At 41.4% G+C, this 18,202-nt stretch overlaps 2 protein-coding genes and 1 long non-coding RNA gene across 5 annotated transcripts; 1 reads left to right on the plus strand and 2 right to left on the minus strand.

Annotated features, from left to right (window-relative positions):
* Positions 1–23: 23 nt before the first annotated feature.
* LOC115567517 (protein FAM83A-like) lies at positions 24–5,425 on the plus strand. Its single transcript, XM_030394196.1, has 6 exons — positions 24–1,101; positions 1,281–1,418; positions 1,592–1,710; positions 1,848–2,015; positions 3,105–3,229; positions 3,554–5,425. Exons 1-6 carry the CDS (start codon positions 813–815, stop codon positions 4,929–4,931), a joined length of 2,217 nt encoding a protein of 738 aa, XP_030250056.1. The 5' UTR covers positions 24–812; the 3' UTR covers positions 4,932–5,425.
* Positions 5,426–5,482: 57 nt separating this feature from the next.
* On the minus strand, positions 5,483–13,456 carry c17h8orf76 (chromosome 17 C8orf76 homolog). Of its 2 annotated transcripts, none has more exons than XM_030394197.1 (8): positions 13,203–13,456; positions 12,608–12,709; positions 11,872–12,015; positions 7,249–7,299; positions 6,987–7,131; positions 6,730–6,862; positions 6,275–6,407; positions 5,483–6,182 (listed from the first exon to the last, which is right to left on the minus strand). In XM_030394197.1, exons 1-8 carry the CDS (start codon positions 13,305–13,307, stop codon positions 6,006–6,008), a joined length of 990 nt encoding a protein of 329 aa, XP_030250057.1. In that variant the 5' UTR covers positions 13,308–13,456; the 3' UTR covers positions 5,483–6,005. The 2 variants fall into 2 exon arrangements, with proteins under 2 accessions (XP_030250057.1, XP_030250058.1); XM_030394198.1 differs by having other exon boundaries at positions 12,863–13,454.
* Positions 13,457–13,622: 166 nt separating this feature from the next.
* On the minus strand, positions 13,623–16,942 carry LOC115567520 (uncharacterized). Of its 2 annotated transcripts, XR_003981212.1 has the most exons (3): positions 14,590–16,942; positions 14,349–14,488; positions 13,623–14,175 (listed from the first exon to the last, which is right to left on the minus strand). It is a non-coding gene; the product is annotated as an uncharacterized LOC115567520 (long non-coding RNA). The 2 variants fall into 2 exon arrangements; XR_003981211.1 differs by lacking the exon at positions 14,590–16,942 and having other exon boundaries at positions 14,349–14,577.
* Between the last annotated feature and the right edge of the window lie 1,260 nt (positions 16,943–18,202).

Genomic DNA, 18,202 nt, shown 5'->3' on the forward strand with positions numbered 1-18,202 from the left:
AGCCGTCACTGATTTGTAATCCAGCCCCTCAAACGTAGTCTTCACAAAATCTTTACAGCTCTAGGCGCCAACAGATTTGATTAGATTAGTCTGTTGCTAATTAGACAACATGACATATGAAAGTCAAGAAGTGAAAATATAAAGAGTGTGAACCAGATGAAGGAGCTGTCTGCTCCTGCTCTGCCTGGGTGTGCCTTAAACTGCCTTTGAGTCCTTTAAGCACTCAGGTTGACATGAGCTGCAGTGACAGCCATCCTCATTCCTGTCACTCATTCTTCTTCCTCCCTCCGCCTATCTTTTATCCCTGCTCATCTGCACTGAATCAGCAAAATCAGTCAATCATCTTTTTGTTCCCTCACTCTTGACCTGATTGTTCAAAACCAGAAACACACACTCGGTGTCTCATAGGAATACAGAAATACGTCTTGAAGCCAAAGTTCACCAATATTTATATATATTCGTTAAGTTCATATATGGGCATACTTTCTGGGGAATTGTCTGTCTTCACAAGATCCCTGAAGGACGCATTCAGATCTTACTGCGTGACTTTTGCTCTCAGCTCTCACCTGTCACCTCTCGCCGCTCATCACTTGTGAAAGCATCTTGCCCTTAAGGGGGTGGGGGGCGGATCTAGCTTCTTCTCTTGACTTTTCTCTGTGCGTCAACCGCAGGTTCTGTCAATAATGTCATAAGGGGACCTGCAGGGAACCGCCTCGGTCAGGCTCTGAGGGTCATGCACAGCTGCAACAGGGGCCTTCTTGTGGCTCAAATGATTGTCTGATGGGATCAAAAAAAACTTGAATCCATCATCTATGGATGCCAGCGGTGTGTCCGTGCTGTCATACAGGAGGTCAAAACCCCAGGGAAAGGTGAGGCGGCGGGTGCAAGACCTTCGCATTCCTTCCTCTTACTTTGACTTCATAGCCAGCAGACCCACGTTGGACCTGAGCCACAATGAAAGCACTCGGCTGGCAGCAGACTCCCTGCTCAGTCGCGGCTTACAGGGATACCACGAGGTGTTGGAGGCAGAGGGAGAAGTGGACTTTCTGTCAGAGCTGGAGAAGATTTACATCCTGGAAAATGGCAGAGATGGCAGCACAGGTTGAAATATTTGCTTTTACATGTTTGTTTTTTTTTCCTTTTTACACAGCCTGTCGTGTTTGAAAACACAGAACAGACATCAGATTGATTTATTGGATAAAAAAAAAAGAAAATGCTGGCTGGTTGCATTACCTTTTTCTTTGCATGAGCTTTACGCAGGTTTTTGTGCTTTATTGCAGCTGATCCTGGTGAATCTGATGATGATGACAAAGAGTTTGAGAGCTTTTCTGCTGGCTCTCAGTCTGTCACACGATGTCCCATGACGTCCACAGACAGTGAGCCCAGTGTGGCAGGTCTGGACCTGAGCAGCCTGAAAGGTATTACACGAGTGGGAAGCTCTTGTGGAAGCCAAAACTTAAATACTATCTCTCTAGTGTTTTAACTTTGTGATTTTTGAGATTGTCAGTCAGCATGACCTCAGCAAATCAGTATTTCTTTGCTTTTATATCTCAATTGCTGCAATTTCTAATCATGTTTTTGTCTCTCTCAGATGTGCAAGCGACTGGTCGTGTACCGGAAGAGAAGGAACTTGAGGTCTATTTCCAGTCCGACAGCAGGGCGGCAGGCATGAAAGACCTGGTTAGAGAGTTCATCAGAAAGGCCACAATGGTAGGTGTGTGTGGGGTGTGTCCTGCACATGTTTTTGTCAGCATGTGGAAAGCATATGGGCTGATAAGAAAAATGTTGGTATTGGATCTTGTGTGCTGATAAGCCAAACACACAGTTAATGATATCTGTCCGTGCAGGCCTTAGCCATAGTGATTGACAGCTTCAGTGATGTCGAGCTGCTGTGTGACCTGCTGGAGGCGAGCAGGAAGAGGAATGTGTCTGTTCACCTGCTGCTGGATCACCTCAACCTGGACCTGTTTGTCAGCGTGTGGCAGGACCTCAAGCTCGACAGCAAAAACTTTCCCGTGGGTAGATGTGGTTCATTTATATCCCACTTCAACTTGCACCCCTTAGATAAAATGATCAGACCAGGTTTTTCTTCACATACCTTCACTGCATCGCTCTTTTCCCTTCGCCTTCCAAAATACAACCTCCGAGGAGAAACATGTACAAATTCAAAGCCTCAGTCTGAAAGAAATACTTAAAAAGTGTGATGTTTGCTGCTTTAAAGACATGATATGTCAAATGTCTGCATTAAAAAGTCCAAATAACTACTAGATCTTTGTTAAATTTAGCTGAGTTGTGTACTCACGTGATCCAGAGTGTTTCCAACAATATTTTAACCCAGAAGATTTTACTCAAGGCCGCAGTGCGTTTCATTTGATCACCTGTCAGTGGCGTCAGATCCCCTTTAGCCTCTCTAGCTGCTATAACTTCCAGGGAAACATCAGTTGATGTGTCGGAGCGAGATGAAAGAAGTTAAGAGACTGGACTAAATGTGAAAGGGAAAACACTTTATTTATCTCATCCATGATCATTTCACGCAGATGGATTTTAATTGAGGAAAAAGTGGTTGTTTTACAATACAGACAACAACTCCTGTGATCCCTCGCTACTTCACAACATCATCAAACTAGCTGAGACATCCCTGAGCAGCAGACATTTCATAATGTGTGTTTAACTCTGTAATCAGCCACAAGAAAACAAGGTCAAAGTCTGCGCTTTGAAAATCAGGGACTTTTTGAGAAATACAATGTCACCCAAGGTATGAAGCTGAATGATAGATGACATTAAAATGGACTTTAATACTGTTGATTTACAAGCAAGTGTGAGGAAAAAAATGTTTGGGACAAAAGCAGTCACTGTTGTAATTTGACTATTAAATCACATTGTTTAGTTAAAAAATAACTACTATGAATAGCTGGGAATTAATTTACATTTGACTTCTGTCCTCATAGAAACAACAAGAGACCAAACTATCACACTCCTGTCAACTTTTCAATAAAGGATATGTTGTTTTTTTGAGTTTTCTTTTTTTTTTTTTGCTTTAATAAGTAAAAAGATGTGACAAAATTCTACATATTGAAGATTTGTGTGTGTGTGTGTGTGTGTAGAAACTGTCAGTACGCAGCGTCAGTGGACAGACATACTGTGCGAAGACGGGCAGGAGGCTGACTGGTGAGATTGCTGAGAGTTTTATCATCACTGACTGGACTGAGGTGCTGACTGGCTCATTCAGGTACACACACACACAAAAACACACACATTTTTATATATATATATATATATATATACATATATATATCATATATATGCTGTATGCATGGACATGAATGCACATTCAAACATCAAATCTTGCTATGTGACTGTTTTTCTTCTCAAAATGTACAGAATATCTAATGTATTTGTTAGATGTGTTTTTTGTTTTAGGCTCTATAATAAATGCCTGTGTGTGTGTGTGTGTGTGTGTGTGTGTGTGTGTGTATGTGTGTGTGTGTGTGTGTGTGTGTGTGTGTGTGTGTGTGTGTGTGTGTGTGTGTGTGTGTGTGTTTTGTGTCCTCAGCTTCTCTTGGCTGTCCTGGCAAGTCCATCGTAGTCTGGCTGTGCTTCTGAAGGGCAGAGCGGTCGTACCTTTCCATCAGGAATTCCACAGGCTGCACTCCAGCTCTACATCAGTCCCCGGCTTTGTCACTTACATCAATCTCCCTACTCACATCACATTACATGAAGCTCGGAACGAGAACGCCAATGTCACTAGGTCGAAATCAGGCCAGACCAAAACAGTGTGCCAAAGGGTTTGGAATGAGGATGCTCAAAACATTCAGACAACAGTAAACATGCCAGTTTTATCTAATCGAGAACTGGAGTGCAGCAAAGGTCATACTCAGTCTCTCCCCAGAGCAGGCCCTGGTACACATGTGCATGAAAAACCTCCACAACCAAAACCTTTGGTTCAACCAGGAGCACTGAAGACTGTTTCTATGGGAAAGACAAAGCGTAGACTAGGAGCTGTCGGCACCCAGCCTGATGCACAAAAGAAAAGGGAACCTTTGGAGGAGAATAAAAACAAGATCCAGAGCCACTTAAACCCCCTCAGTCAGACTCCTTTCTCAGACATTCAGTCTCAGCTAACCAGCCTCACCGTCACCATGACAGCTGAGAAGAATGTGAAGGTTCAAGAGCCAACCCCTCCTCACACTGTTTCCACCAGACAGGGACCGCAGAGGGCTGTCCATTATCAATCACTTTTCAAGACTGCTGAAAGACCAGACCTTCAGTCCCCACATTATGGTGCTCGAGAGTTGAATCAGAGGACTGGAGACAGATTAATAAAGCCTCCGGGAACTGCTGCAGGTCTAAACCCACAAAGACGACAGTGGTACTGCTCACTAAACTTCAAACAAAAGATGGACTTTGTGGCTGATCATCCCACAGTCCTGTCTCCTTCCACATCACAGCAAAAACAATCAAAGACAGGTGTCCTGTTCCCTTCAACCCACTTAAGAGGACACACATCTGCTCTACAAACAGGAACCAGGGGGCAAGATCAGCTGCTGAGGCCCCACCAACCTCTCCACCAGTCGCACCCAACCACAGAGGCTCCGACTGCACCAAAAGCCGTGAGCACTCATCATAAACCTCAGCTCCAGTCCGACTACAGGCTGTTCTCCCCAGCTACAGGAACCAAACTACATCTACAGCCCCACACCTCCCAGCAGGTGACATCCACTCCGAGGCTAAACTGGAGTCACGCTGCAAGACCCAGACCTGTGGCTCGCCACAGCTCCTTCGGCACCACCTACGGGATGGGACAGCAGGTGGGCTGGAGGCCGTTTCACAGTGGCATGAATCTGCCATTAGGAAGGAGCAAGAGCATGACTGACAGACACTCAGGAGGCTTCAGAGGAGCAGGACTCAACACAAACACAACCATCACCTGACAGTGAAATGTGAAATAGGAGAAGCCTGTTCGTACCTGCTCAAAAATTTATATATATTATATTATAATTTTATATATTAATTTTTTTTTTCTAAACGTTTTTTTTTTTAAACTTAAAAAATATCTGTAATGTTTTATCATTCTGCAATTAAAGCTTTCAAGAGTGCCCGGCAAAGCTTCTGCCACAGGAAACCACTAAGAGGTGAATAGAAAGGTGCCAGTTCATTCTTGTGTGAACAGCTGATGTTTGATGACTGATAAATTAAATTAGATCAAAGGTTAGTGGCAATTAAGACCTCGCAAATTTAAGAAAAAACTCAACCCTAGCTCAGTGTTTTTCCATTCCTGTTTCTGGGGGCCCTCTGTCCTACATGTTTTAAAGGTTTCCCGACACACCTGGCTGAAACACGCAGGACAGAAAGCCCCCAGGAACACGGCTGGAACTGCCCTATCTTTACCTGCTGTGGCATGTCAAAATTTCTGCTAGACTACCATTTATCGCCACCTACTTCTGTATATGTTTGTCAATGTTTAACAAAAAACAACAACAACCAAAATGCAATTGTTTAATGAAAATTATTAAGATATGAACATGTTAAGGCATACTTTACATTTGAGGCAGAGCATTCAAAGACTTTATGTTGTCTCACCTTGTTTCCTCTCTCAATGCAGAACAGAACCACTGTCCTGTATTACGTAACACAGTATGAGGTGGATGCAGCATGAATGGGTCCGTGTATGTTTGACACTGTAAGATTAACATTCACTGTGCAGTTCTCCTTGTGCTTTAGATGAACACGAAACATTCTGTGACATTTATATACTTCTGAACAGTGATTTTGGTGTTTTGAGATTGTCAGCATTAAAAGTAAAAACCATTTGATCTGTACTTCTGACCCATGTATTGTCACTTGTATGAGGAATCATTGCGGTATCAATTAGTTCTGGCAGACCTAATGCCTGCTCCTGTTTTAGGAGCTAGACCTGGCTTTCAGTTCATTCAGTCTGGGTCTTTTGTTCACAGTTAACAGAAGCATCTTCAGCATGTTCTCTGTAAACAGGCATCAGTGAAGCATCAAGACTTTGTGTCCGTTTGCGGCCGATGCTGACTGCCATCAGTATCTAGGGCTCCAGTCAGTAAGATCTTGTTCCACCAGCGCTCCCTGAAGCTCTGAAGACACAAACTGGTCAAACTCTCCCCGTCCTGGCTGTCCTCCCTCATTTTCTCCGGGATCAGGTCCTCTGACATCACCTGGGAGATGAAAGGGAGAGAAATTACCCTAAACTAAACTTCAGGTTCAGGTCTCGACACTAATGCATACAAACACAAGAGCGAGTCTGCACCTCAGTGATAGCCTGCAGGGTTGTGTCTTTGGGATTCAGCCGCTGTAAAACTTCATCTGTTGTCTGGAGGGCGTTTTCACTGCGCTGCAGAACAAAGGAGGACTGCTGCTGCCGAAGGATCCTCAACAGAAGTCTGACAGAAAAGGGGACAGTCAGACACTATGATTTAATGTTACACTTTAAAAAAAAAAAAAAAAAAAAAAGGTATAAAATGTGAGAATTCTGGTTTAAAACATTAAACATGAACTAATATTATCAACAGAATATGAATAAATGAAAGTTTTGATGTTATTTCGAAGAGCTGTCTACTGAAGTCAGCATGCTAACTAGGTAGCCCCAGCGCTTCCGGTGTTGTAATACCAGCATTAGTTTAAGTGTGAATTTCGGTTGCTGGCCATTACACCTTTAACATCTTCATAAAAAGCCCACATTCAACTATGGCATCAGAGATGTACCTCGTCCTGATGAAACAGGTGCACGCTTTCAGCCAGATCCTGTCCTCATCCGGTTCTGCGGCCTCCTGCTGTTCCTCAGTCTCGCCATCATCCTGCTCCTCTGTTGATTCACACCTCTGTGGGGGACATGATCCTAGACAAGGTAAATACAGCAGATCACACCAAACCATGAGGGCAAATCATTTATTTTTCATATACATGTTTGTTATAAGAGGTCAAAAGGCAGGTGTTTGGACAGGAAATAAAGTCTCTCCTACCTGTGGTTGTTTTGCTTTCCAGCAGCTGCAGACACGTCTGTCCCAGGTTGTACCAGTGCCAGGGGTTGAAGGGCAGCAGGTTACACAGCTGCTGCAGACACAACATTGTGGATCCCACGACTCCAAAATGCTGGTAGATGGTGACCTTCAGTTAAAAATTCAAATTAAGCAATGATGTTACATTTCCATAGAATAATTTGGAATGCACAAACGGGAGAAATGAGTTTGTTTTCCGTTTGTGTGTGTTGTGGTTGATGCTGACCTTGAGCAGCAGGAGGCTGGTCAGGTGACAGGTGTTGGAGGCTTCTTTACTCTGGAGAAAGTTCAAGTATATATTACTACAGAGCACTGGCTGTTTTCTATGCCTTCACTCTTACATGGATACATTACTGTCATTTTAGTTAACAAGCACCTTCAAATAGGCTGTCTGTCACAGAAGAAATGTTAATAAACGTTACTAAGCTTTACTTTTGTATTTCATTAAAAATTAAAGCTGCAAGCAGCGTTGAACGGGCCCTCGCAGTCCACGCGCGTCGGGGCGTGCTGCCGTCGATGCATGCTGCCGTCGGGGCTTGCTGCCGTCGATGCATGCTGCCGTCGGGGCTTGCTGCCGTCGGGGCATGCTCGAGCAACACCTTCCGCTGAGGAAGTCGTTGCTTCATAATTCGATGGACTGCTATTGCCGGTCTGAAATGATGTACGCTGAAGTCAGAAAAACTGTGTGAACTACTGCATGATTGTCCGGACAAAGACTGAGTCGATGCCAGGTCAGAGAAGAACTGATTAACTGATGGGATATGAGATGTCACCTGCTGCATGATGAAATCTGAAGAAGGGGATGAAATTGCAGCTCAAGGGGGGGTTTCACGAGTACAGTGTTCAACCCTATAGACGGCTAAACAGCATGATAGCTTTATATACTGACTGTTAACCACAGTACATATTTCGACCTTTAAACTGTAACGAGCATGGTCACAATCCCAAGAAACAGACTGAGTTGAAAAATCGGCATTAAAAACGAAATATTCATCATTAAGTCCTCACAATCCAAATGTAGCTGCAGTGCAAGCAAAGTGCAGCTAACTACTACTGAGACACAGGCTATGTGCAAACTGCAATAGTGATCAAATTATCCATAACTACAAGCAGAAACCACTGACATTTCCTCAAGAATGCACACATCATTAGGGAAACACACAGAAAGTCCATGCAGCTCCACACGGTCTGCTCACTGACTGGTCTGCTGCATTTTAGTGTGACGGAGCATGTCCTGTCTCTTTGCCCCAGTAGAGGGTGCTGTTGGACCTTTACCTGTAGAGCTTTCTTACAGTTTCTGTGACTGAGCATGTCCTGACACTTTGCACCAGTAGAGGGTGCTGTTGGACCTTTACCTGTAGAGCTTTCTTACAGTTTCTGTGACTGAGCATGTCCTGACTCTTTGCACCAGCAGAGGGCGCTGTTGGACCTTTACCTGTAGAGCTTTCTTACAGTTTCTGTGGCTGCACATATGCTGGAGCAGCAGCAGAGGCAAAGTAGGAAATGTCCACACAAGAATGAATGGGAAAACGCCTCCCAAACTCCATTATTACTATAAAGATATGTATTATGATTATATCTATATATCACATAAAATGTCAAAACAAATCTCCAAACATTTATCATTAGTAATATTATCTTTTTAACACTTACAGATCAAGTAAAATGAATACTGTTACAAACATTGTATTGACATGTAGTGGTCAGATGAAAACAACAGCACTGCACATTAAACTTCCAATGTTAAATGGTTCTTAAGGTTTCATGAAACTGAAAAGAATTACAGGAGAAAAGGTGGGTTGTTTTGCTCCGCTGCCTTTTAAGCAGAACAATGTTGACAATTAGTAGTAACATATGAAACCTGTGAAGAAACTGCTCAGGTGTTTTCAGTTGTACTTTTTATACATACATTTAGCACTTTTCTTCTTGAAAGATGCAAATTTCTCAGTGACTTTGTGGTTTAAGTTGTGGATGTCTTTGATAAGTTTCTTCTCCATACAGAGCATGGCAACTGCATTAAGAAGATATTATCTTCCTGAGGAAGGTCTTGATTCTCTTCAGTGTTGAGAAGCACCGCTCAGATTCAGCTGTAGTCATAGAAGTTGTGATGAGGATGTTTAGCAGAGCCACAGTCTCTGAAAAGGTTTCCTGATGATTGCACTCTGTGACCAGCTGGTACAGAGCCACAGCTCCACTACGGTTTTTGAACTCATCATTGCTGTAGATGTGAGACAGTTCAGTTTTCAGCTTGTTCTTGTTAAGCAGTGGGTAAGCCTCCATGGTGGAACTGACTTTTGTACTGTTTGAATTTGTCTCCCTGCAGCAGTGTCACAAACCACAAACAGCCAAAAGTGTAAGTCCTACATCTGAAATAAGACCATCAGCTGAAAGCCAACAAGATTTCCTACATTTCCCTGTATATATTGTCTATGTGAAGTAAAAGACGTGGGATCCAAATCAAGCTGAAGAGAACTTTTTCTCCAGTTCATCCATCTGCTCTCCACTGTAGCTATGATGTCACGCACTCTAGCTCACCCAATACACACCCATTATGAAATCCGAAGACGGCCTAAAAATCCTTAAAACTAAAACTGTGATGATTTGAAAACCGTAAAAGATTTTCAAAAACTGATTACATGCCCAATAGTTTGAGGGCTTCTGACTCTTTTAAAGTTGGAATGGAGTGGCCAGCTCAAAGTATGAGGGACAAGAAAAGGATGAAGGTCAATGAGTTTTGAAGAGGACTTGAAGATCCCATTGACACTGATTAGACTGCGACCAGAGCGCCATCTATTGGCCGATTTGCACCAAATTTTACACAAAGCCTCATCATGCCATACCACACAATGAAGAGTATTTATGTGATAATCACACAGTATTTTGTAAAGATATGCAAGATTGTCTGTTTTCAACACAATATGCAGGAATTTGTCATTTTATATTTCGGGCAGTTTATGGACTATCAAAATTCTTTTGATAACTTTTTGTCAGGAGGGTCTACAGATGCTACATACAAAGTTTGGTGCGAATTGGTCAAATCGTCTAGGAGGAGTTCGAAAAAGTAGGTTTTTCATTGTTTGCAAATTTGCGAACGGAAAGTTACTGCAAAAGTGGGCGTGGCCTAAATCAAAAAATTCAGCTAAATTCAGGGAATACATAAATATGAGGATTAATAATGTGCAACATATTAGGTGGGAGTTATGAGCCAAAAACGCTTTTGAATTGAAAATAGCGCCACCTGGTGGTCATTTTCGGTGAGTGAGTCACAGGGGCCATTCTATAGCACCTCTATGAATTTCATTTCCATAAGTGTTATGGTGTGGGCACAGGGCCAATTATGCAATTAAAGTGACGCCAGAGCGCCACCTAGTGGTGGATCGGTAAACCCTTTGTCAGATGTCCTCAGGAGGGCACTGACAATAAATGTACCAAGTTTCGTTTTATTCCGATGCACCGTTGTGGAGATATAAAATACATCAATTTAAAGAGCGCCACCTTGTGGTCATCGCCTGAAATTTTGCACAGGGACTTAGGGGCTCATGGGGAAGTAGTATCCTGAGTTTCATGTCATTAGACCACACCAATGTGGAGATATGCAACACTTCCTGTTTGTAACCAAATCTGCAGGAAGTTGTTATTTAATAACTTGAGTATCGTGTGGTCTATCAAAATTCCTTTAATAACTTTTTGTCAGGAGGGTCCACAGATGCTGTGTGCCAAGTTTCGTGCAAATCGGTGAAATCGCCTGGGAGGAGTTCGAAAAGTAGGTTTTCGACATTTTGCGACGTAGCGAAAAAAAACGGAAGGCGGAAATGGGCGTGGCCTATACCACGAGATTCAGCACAATCCACTGAACGCGTCAATGTAAGGTTTTTGAATGTGCGACAAAGTATATGGGAGTTATTAGCCAAAACGCGCTTTCCTTAATAACAGCGCCACCTAGTGGTGGAAATTCAGGACGACAATAGATTAAAAATTTTTCGCCAGGTGTGACTTATATTCCAAGTTTGGTGAGTTTTGGGGTATGTTCAGGCAGTGAAAAATGCGATCATTTTGGACAAAGGAAAAAAAAAAGAAGAAGAAGAAGAAGAAGAAGAAGAATCATTACGATTACAATAGGGACCTCGCAGGTTCCCTGCTCGGGCCCTAATAAGTCTCTGAGTGTTCATGTGCAAATGGGAAACTAACAGACTAAATTGGAAAGTAGTTCCAATATGAAACTACTCACAACAAGGTTTCGTTTGAGTAACAGGGTCATCATTTCTGTAGAGAGACATTTATTTTGATTTTCTTCTGGTCACTTTGAGTAACACAAGTCAGGCGCCATCTAGTTCCATTACATTTGAGAGAAGGCAGACAATTCTATGGCCAATACTTCAAAAGTCGGCAACTCACACCAAAACAATCTAGATGGATAAACAGCTCAACAGGCAAGACGAAAAATATATATTTTTGTGGACAGCCCCTAAAGCAAATATTGACTCTTAACTGTAAAGCTTCCTGGGGCACACAGTCGACAGCTGCCTGGAAGGTAAGAATAATACTATATTTTGAGAAATGGACACAATTTGTATACATTTTATAGGATTTTTACTTCTTACATGATACATATACTAAATATACAGTTCCTACAGACAAAATATCTGGAATGATGAATCTTTGCTTTTGTCTTTAATGTCAACATACATATTCTATGAGTAAGATCAAACAAACATTATTTAAATAAAACAGTTACTGATGTAATTCATTTCGAGGTTTTTTTTTTTTTTTTTACACCACCTATTATATAAAGTATTGTAGTAACTTATGAGTTTTCCATGCAGAACAATGTCTTATATAACTGAATTACCAGTATTTCTGCCAACTCCAGCGCCCTGTCCTTCTGTCCCAGTCTGGTGCAGCATCGGGCCATTCCCTCCAGTACATCTCTCCTGATGGTCAGGTTGTTGTCAGCGATCCACTCCAGGCAGCTGCTGTATGCATCCAAGGCTTTCTGTACCCAACACCAGAAGCACAGACAGCCAACAATGCTTTTTATCATCACACACCTCATAGTGAACTGAAAGTCGTATGTATCATAGGAAGACAAAAGGTTATGAGCGTTAGCAAACTTTCCTGAGCCTTGAGCAACTTCTAAAAGTACAATTACAATAAACGCACGTGTGTGTGTATGTGTAATGTGTGTTCAACATATATTTCAACAATTTCGCTCACTAAGATTACATTAGGAGTTTCAGTGAAGTAGCGGCTAAGTGTGTTTCCTGAAGTCTTTCATTTGTCATGAAATGTTGTTCTTCTTAGGTGCAAATTAGATAACTTACCTGTACGTAACTGTTTATAACACGAATGTGTTGCCTAAACAGAAACATTCAAATACTGGCCCATGACAACAGTGTCGCATAACAGTGCCCATGGACAGGCTGGCTGATACAATGTAAATGCATGTATGACATTAAACAGAGAGCTTCCACTTCTTTATCTGTAACTTTCTGCCATCCCTGCTGGTGGTTTGACAGCATCACAGAGGAACCATAATGGCCATTCATAAGAATAAGAAATTAGAGATGAGTGATGATGACTGATACCTGATAGTTCCCCTGTCTCACAGCCAAGTCAGCTCTGAACTTGTAGACTTTCTGCCTCTCTAAAGAGTCGTCTGTATCGAGAGCAGCACTGTCACAAAACCACTGAGGAGAAACATGAGAAAAACATGAATACTACTTTAAAACACGTCACTTGAGTCAGCTCCTCCCTGACTGTGCTCTTTATGCACACTGAATAACTGTCAAAACACAGAGCCACACTTATCAATGTTAAGTAATATTAACAAGAAACATTACCATGTTATGTAATGTAAAAGATCATGCACTAAATAAGTGGTAGGTATTTTATTTTGCAGCTAATATGCCTATATCAATGTGTCGTTGTGTGTGACGTTGTTAACTTCTAGTGTTAAAATCCGGTCTACATCCCATGGAGGAATAAAACTGTTGTTCTTTTGCAAGTGCTCACTGAGTCAAGTCAACCATAGCTACAAGGCTAGCTAGCTAGCAGCACTATTTTTCATAGCTTTATCACGTCACGAAGCTTTCAGGACCGTCTCACTTTATCCATGTTTAGCATGTTAAGCTGTAAATGCTGTTAACCCGCGTTTGTGATAAAGTGTGTGTTCAGTCTCACTTCCGGTTCGCACAGTTTGGCGTTATATGAGGACAGAGTGACGGAGACTCGGCTTTTCTCCTCCAGAAACACCGAGTCGTCAAACGTGCTTCCAAATATCTCCATCCGGAACTGAAAATACGAGGAATCCCCCGATTTCAAGAAGGTATCCTTGTCCGAAAAGCTAGCTAACAGCAGCTTATGTATTGTTTGTTTACACCCTCGTGGTTACACAGTCTTTTTAAGTAAAGTGCACGACTAATGTAGCAGCCAGGGTTAATGGTTCCGGTAAGAAAGGTTCCGACCGGCGATGATAGCGGGGGAGTTCCGCATGTAGCACACATCAACTAATAGACCTCAGATACACCTCAACTTTTATTTAGACTCCATATGGACATCCAGAAAATACATATTGTGACATAAAAGTTTTCCACACAGACATGAATAAAAGCAGCACTTTATTTCCATTCAAAGAAAGAAAATAACATGTACAGTAAATGCCATGCAATCAAGAATACCTATGGAAGGATGCAAAACGTATTCAGTATGAAAAAACAATGAATTGATAGCCCATTCAAATTCAAAGCATCCACATTCAACAAAAGATAAAAACTCATTCCTCAATATCCCAAAGTCCACTATTTGATTAGAAAAAAGTGTAAAAGTCTCACAGCAGGTAATTGTTGCTGTGTAGTGTCATACAACATCATATTACACTGTTATGAAGAATGCACTGACACAACTTTAAACAATATGCAAAAATGTCACAACAGCAGAGTGCATGAAGGCAACAAACGGTGAAAACAACACATTATTTGGATAAAACCAGTCATCTCTGTATAGTTGTATGGCATGTTCACGCACCAGATGCTGGCCCCCAGCTAGGGCTGGGAATCTGTGTCGAGGATGGAAGCCAGGCCCCTGTGTTTGTCCCTGCAGTGGGACAGGGCATCTTCCCATATCTTGTTCTATTTGATCAGCACAAATGGTGATTCTAGTGAAAAAAGTGAAAACATTTTTTAAGTTTATTAAAAGTAAAACTGAATTTTTGTCCACATTTAACTGCAAGGGACACGTTAAAATGAAAATGAAATAGTAAAAGTAGCACCCCATCTCTAGATTTCCACTATTGACTATTGACATGATGCTCTCATGAGATCAATGTACCTTGTTCTGTGCCGCAGATCTGGACTCCACACAGAACCAAATTCCTCGGTGAGAACACTGTGATGTGGTGCCCCAACATGCTGGGATTACATTTAAAGTCATTCAAAATGTCCTGTGCGAAGCCTGTGATGTGTTTACACCTGGAGGAGACAAAAAGATGAACATATAGTAAGAGAAGACACAGGGTAGGATGAGTGGCGTTGCAAAATAAAGCAAAGTCAAAGTAACGTGAAGGTATTACACTCTGTTGGCGGTGCCGTTGTTCTCACGAGAGCTACCAATGTGAGTAGAAGCACCACTTATATTACTATTTATGGTGCTTTATGTTCATGATCATGAATGAAGAAATGTTGTTGACAGCCAGCAGGTCAATTCCTGTGTGTGAATACAACTTGATTGAAGCACAAAAAACATCACATTTATCAAATTCCTTTACATGACAATGGCGGGAAAATTATTTAGTCCATTATTTACATCCCAAAAAATTATACAAAATTAAATAGAGCCTGAATGATATATCAGTTGGCCAGTATGATATTATTGTCCAATATTGGCTCATCACATATATATCATAAAATTCCCCATATATTTGTTTTATTTACAGTCAAGCCCGAAATTATTCATACCCCTGGCAAATTTTGACTTAAAGTTGTTTTTATTCAACCAGCAAGTTTTTTTTTGGACCAGAAATGATACAGGCTTCTCCCAAAAGATAATAAGACGATGTACAAAAATATATATATATATTTCTCCACTTTTATTTACATTTGAACAAAAAATGTCCAAAATGATTCATACCCTTTGCAAACTGTCACAGTCTATGGAAAATCCAAAGTTCTAAAGCATCCTAATTACCCTGGTTCATTGAAAACAGCTGTTAATCAATTCAACAGGTGAAAAAGAGCAGCTCTCAGTTGGTTTGTGGACAGTCATGGCTAAGACATAAGAGCTCACTGAGGACCTGCGCCTGCACATTGTGGCTTCTCACAAGTCAGTAAAGGGCTATAACGCCATATCTAAATGTTTTCAAGTTCCAGTGGCTACAGTGCAAAGTATTATTAAAAAATACAAGATGTTCCGCACTGTGGAACCCAAAAGTGACACCTGTGCTTGCCAGGAGGATAGTGAGAGAGGTGAAAAAGAATCCAAGGATCACCACCAAGGCAATCCTGGTGAATCTGGGCTCTGCTGGTGACAACGTCTCAAGGCAGACAGTCCCAACGGACACTGCACACTGCTGGGTTCCACGGACACAGACCAAGGAGGACGCACACAAAAGCCTGCTTGGCCTTTGCAAATGCTCATCTGGACAAAGAAGAAGACTGCTGGTCTTCTGTTTTATGGTCAGATGAAAAAAAAATTGAATTGTATGCCACAATGATGAATCCTTCATTTGGCATAAAAAAGGAGAAGCCTTCAACTCTAAGAACCCCATCCCCACTGTCAAACATGGTGGTGGGAACCTAATGCTTTGGAGGTGTTTTTCAGCCAATGGACCAGGGAAACTAATCACAGTAAACGGCACCATGAAAAAAGAGGAATGCATCAAGATTCTCAACAAGAACATCAGGCAGCCTGCAGAGAAACTTGGCGTTGGGCATCAGTGGACATTTCGGCACGACAATGACCCAAAACACACAGCAAAAGCGGTGAAGAATTGGTTAGCGGACAAAAACATTAACGTTTTACAGTGGCCCAGCCAGAGTCCTGACTTGAATCCAATTGAGAATCTGTGGAGGGAGCTAAAGATCAAGAGTGTTGGCAAGGAGACGCGCCAACCTGAAAGAGTTGGTGCTCATCGCTAAAGATGAACAGGCAAAAATACCAGTGGAGACATGCAGAAAGCTGGTCAGCAATTATAGGAACCGTTTGATTGCCGTAATAGCCAATAAAGGCTTTTCTATTGATTATTGAGAAGGGTATGAATAATTTTGAACATGCCACTTTTTGACCAAATGTAAATAAAAGCTGAGAAATTTTTTTTTCCCACAATGATGCCTCTTGTAAACAGTCTTATCTTTGGGGAAAGAAGTTTAAGTAAAAATTTGCCAGGGCTTCGAATAATTTCAAGCTTGACTGTATTTATTAGTATTGCCATCAGTCCCCCAAAATTGGTTATCTGCTGGGCTCTTACATAAAATAGCCTGCCTGGTTCAATTGTACACATATTCTTACAATTTCAATAAAATCATATAATATAGGCTGCTAGGACTAAAAGTTACTACAACTGTTCTTACAGTTATTATACTTACAGCCAATATTATTTCAAACAAATATTAAGGTCTAACTAAGGTCAAGTTTTCCACTCCAATTGTGTTCTAATTCTCAGTTTGAGTCATCCCAAAGTTACTGGAAACTATAATGTTATTCTTTGGTTATACAGCAGTAAGCTCAGTATCCCATCCTTCAATACTAGCCAAATCCTCCTCAAGTTATTTAAAGTTATGAAGTTATTTGGGCTCCATTCAGGACTGCTGAGTCACTTAAAGTCAAACACAATTAACTATTTTATGTTGTAATACATACCCCATGTCTCATTCTGCTTATTGATCGTTTAAAAGGTCACTGACATACAGTTCATGCATTGACAGTGAGCTACTTACCAGTCAAGAGATGATCAATAGACTCTACAGCATCTTTACAGTGGAGGAGAAAATACAGCAACATCAGTTTAGTTAAATATTCTGCACAAACAACCTGGTTACCATCACCGTGGCAACCAAGATCAACTGGGCCGACACAGAGAGACAGATTTGTCAATGAGTCAGTGTAATACACACAGCGATATACAGGGTATATTTCTCAATATTTCAAATATATTTAACTATTATCTTTTCATTCATTCAAGCCAGAATCTCCATCTAAATATTTAAATGTTCCAAATCATTGATAAATTGAGATTTATTTTACTTTTCAGTCTGAGTATCTAATTCATTTAACAAGCCCTGAACTATTTCACAGTTTTTAATATTCTGGACATTATTCAAAGTTTTCATTTGGCTTCAGCTTCTCAAAAGGGAGCATTCACGACCTCAAGTTCTTCAGAACTTGCCTTCTCTAGTTTTCTTTTAAACTGCACACATGTCTCTATCTCGTCATAAAAGATGACTACGTAAGGACAAATTGGTTACTGAGGTTATACCCATCTCACTTACCTAGCCAGTCTTTCTCTCGCTCCACAATGATACTGCTATGATTCCTTCTTCCAGCTACAGCTGTATTTGTAAATATCTCCCTCCCCTAACTGCTGCCTGTATTGTGGAAGGTTCAATAAAGGTGCAAAAGTTTGAACACATGCAAATTTCTCTCACTTCCACGGAGGATGATATGTTTCCATAAGGCATTTATTGTCACATTCAAATCTACTTCCCCTGCTTCAGGGTAAAGAACTTTTGTTTGCAGGTTTCATTTGGTCGATCCAAGATAACGTGTCAACAAATGCACGGCAGGAACTTGAGGACAATAACAACTGTGTAATTCCAACAACTGGCACTGCATCACTGACGTTTGAGTTTAAACACTGTTAAGGGATTAGTTCTCTAAAAAATTCAAAACACAAAATACACACTATCTATCTACTCACCCCCGTGCAAATGCAAAGTTGGTTTAAGTTTTGAAGTCCACAAAACATTTCTTGAGCTTCACAAAAAACGGCAGCGGTCGCCTAAACAACTGAAATGGGGACCTGTTTTAAACAACGTGAAATATCTCCTTACACCTGTCCGGCAGACTCGTCAAGCCTCCAGAAGCCCCAAGATCCCAAATCAAAAAGCATTGCAGTGCATCTTGCCCGAAGAAGATACGCAAAGCTTCACCGTGCTTCCAGGGTTTCAATAACATCTTTTCAAATCGAT

Source organism: Sparus aurata, chromosome 17, assembly GCF_900880675.1.
Source record: "Sparus aurata chromosome 17, fSpaAur1.1, whole genome shotgun sequence".
Classification (NCBI taxonomy): domain Eukaryota; kingdom Metazoa; phylum Chordata; class Actinopteri; order Spariformes; family Sparidae; genus Sparus; species Sparus aurata.

Excerpts from the sequence above, each read along its gene's own strand:
- LOC115567517 (XM_030394196.1), top strand. The coding sequence starts at position 813 with ATGGATGCCAGCGGTGTGTCCGTGCTGTCATACAGGAGGTCAAAACCC. Across the intron at positions 1,102-1,280 it reads TGGCAGAGATGGCAGCACAG|CTGATCCTGGTGAATCTGAT; the intron begins GTTGAAATATTT and ends GCTTTATTGCAG. Across the intron at positions 1,711-1,847 it reads TCATCAGAAAGGCCACAATG|GCCTTAGCCATAGTGATTGA; the intron begins GTAGGTGTGTGT and ends CTGTCCGTGCAG.
- c17h8orf76 (XM_030394197.1), bottom strand. The coding sequence starts at position 13,307 with ATGGAGATATTTGGAAGCACGTTTGACGACTCGGTGTTTCTGGAGGAG. Across the intron at positions 12,710-13,202 it reads CCAAACTGTGCGAACCGGAA|TGGTTTTGTGACAGTGCTGC; the intron begins GTGAGACTGAAC and ends GTTTCTCCTCAG. Across the intron at positions 12,016-12,607 it reads TGAGACAGGGGAACTATCAG|AAAGCCTTGGATGCATACAG; the intron begins GTATCAGTCATC and ends TGTTGGGTACAG.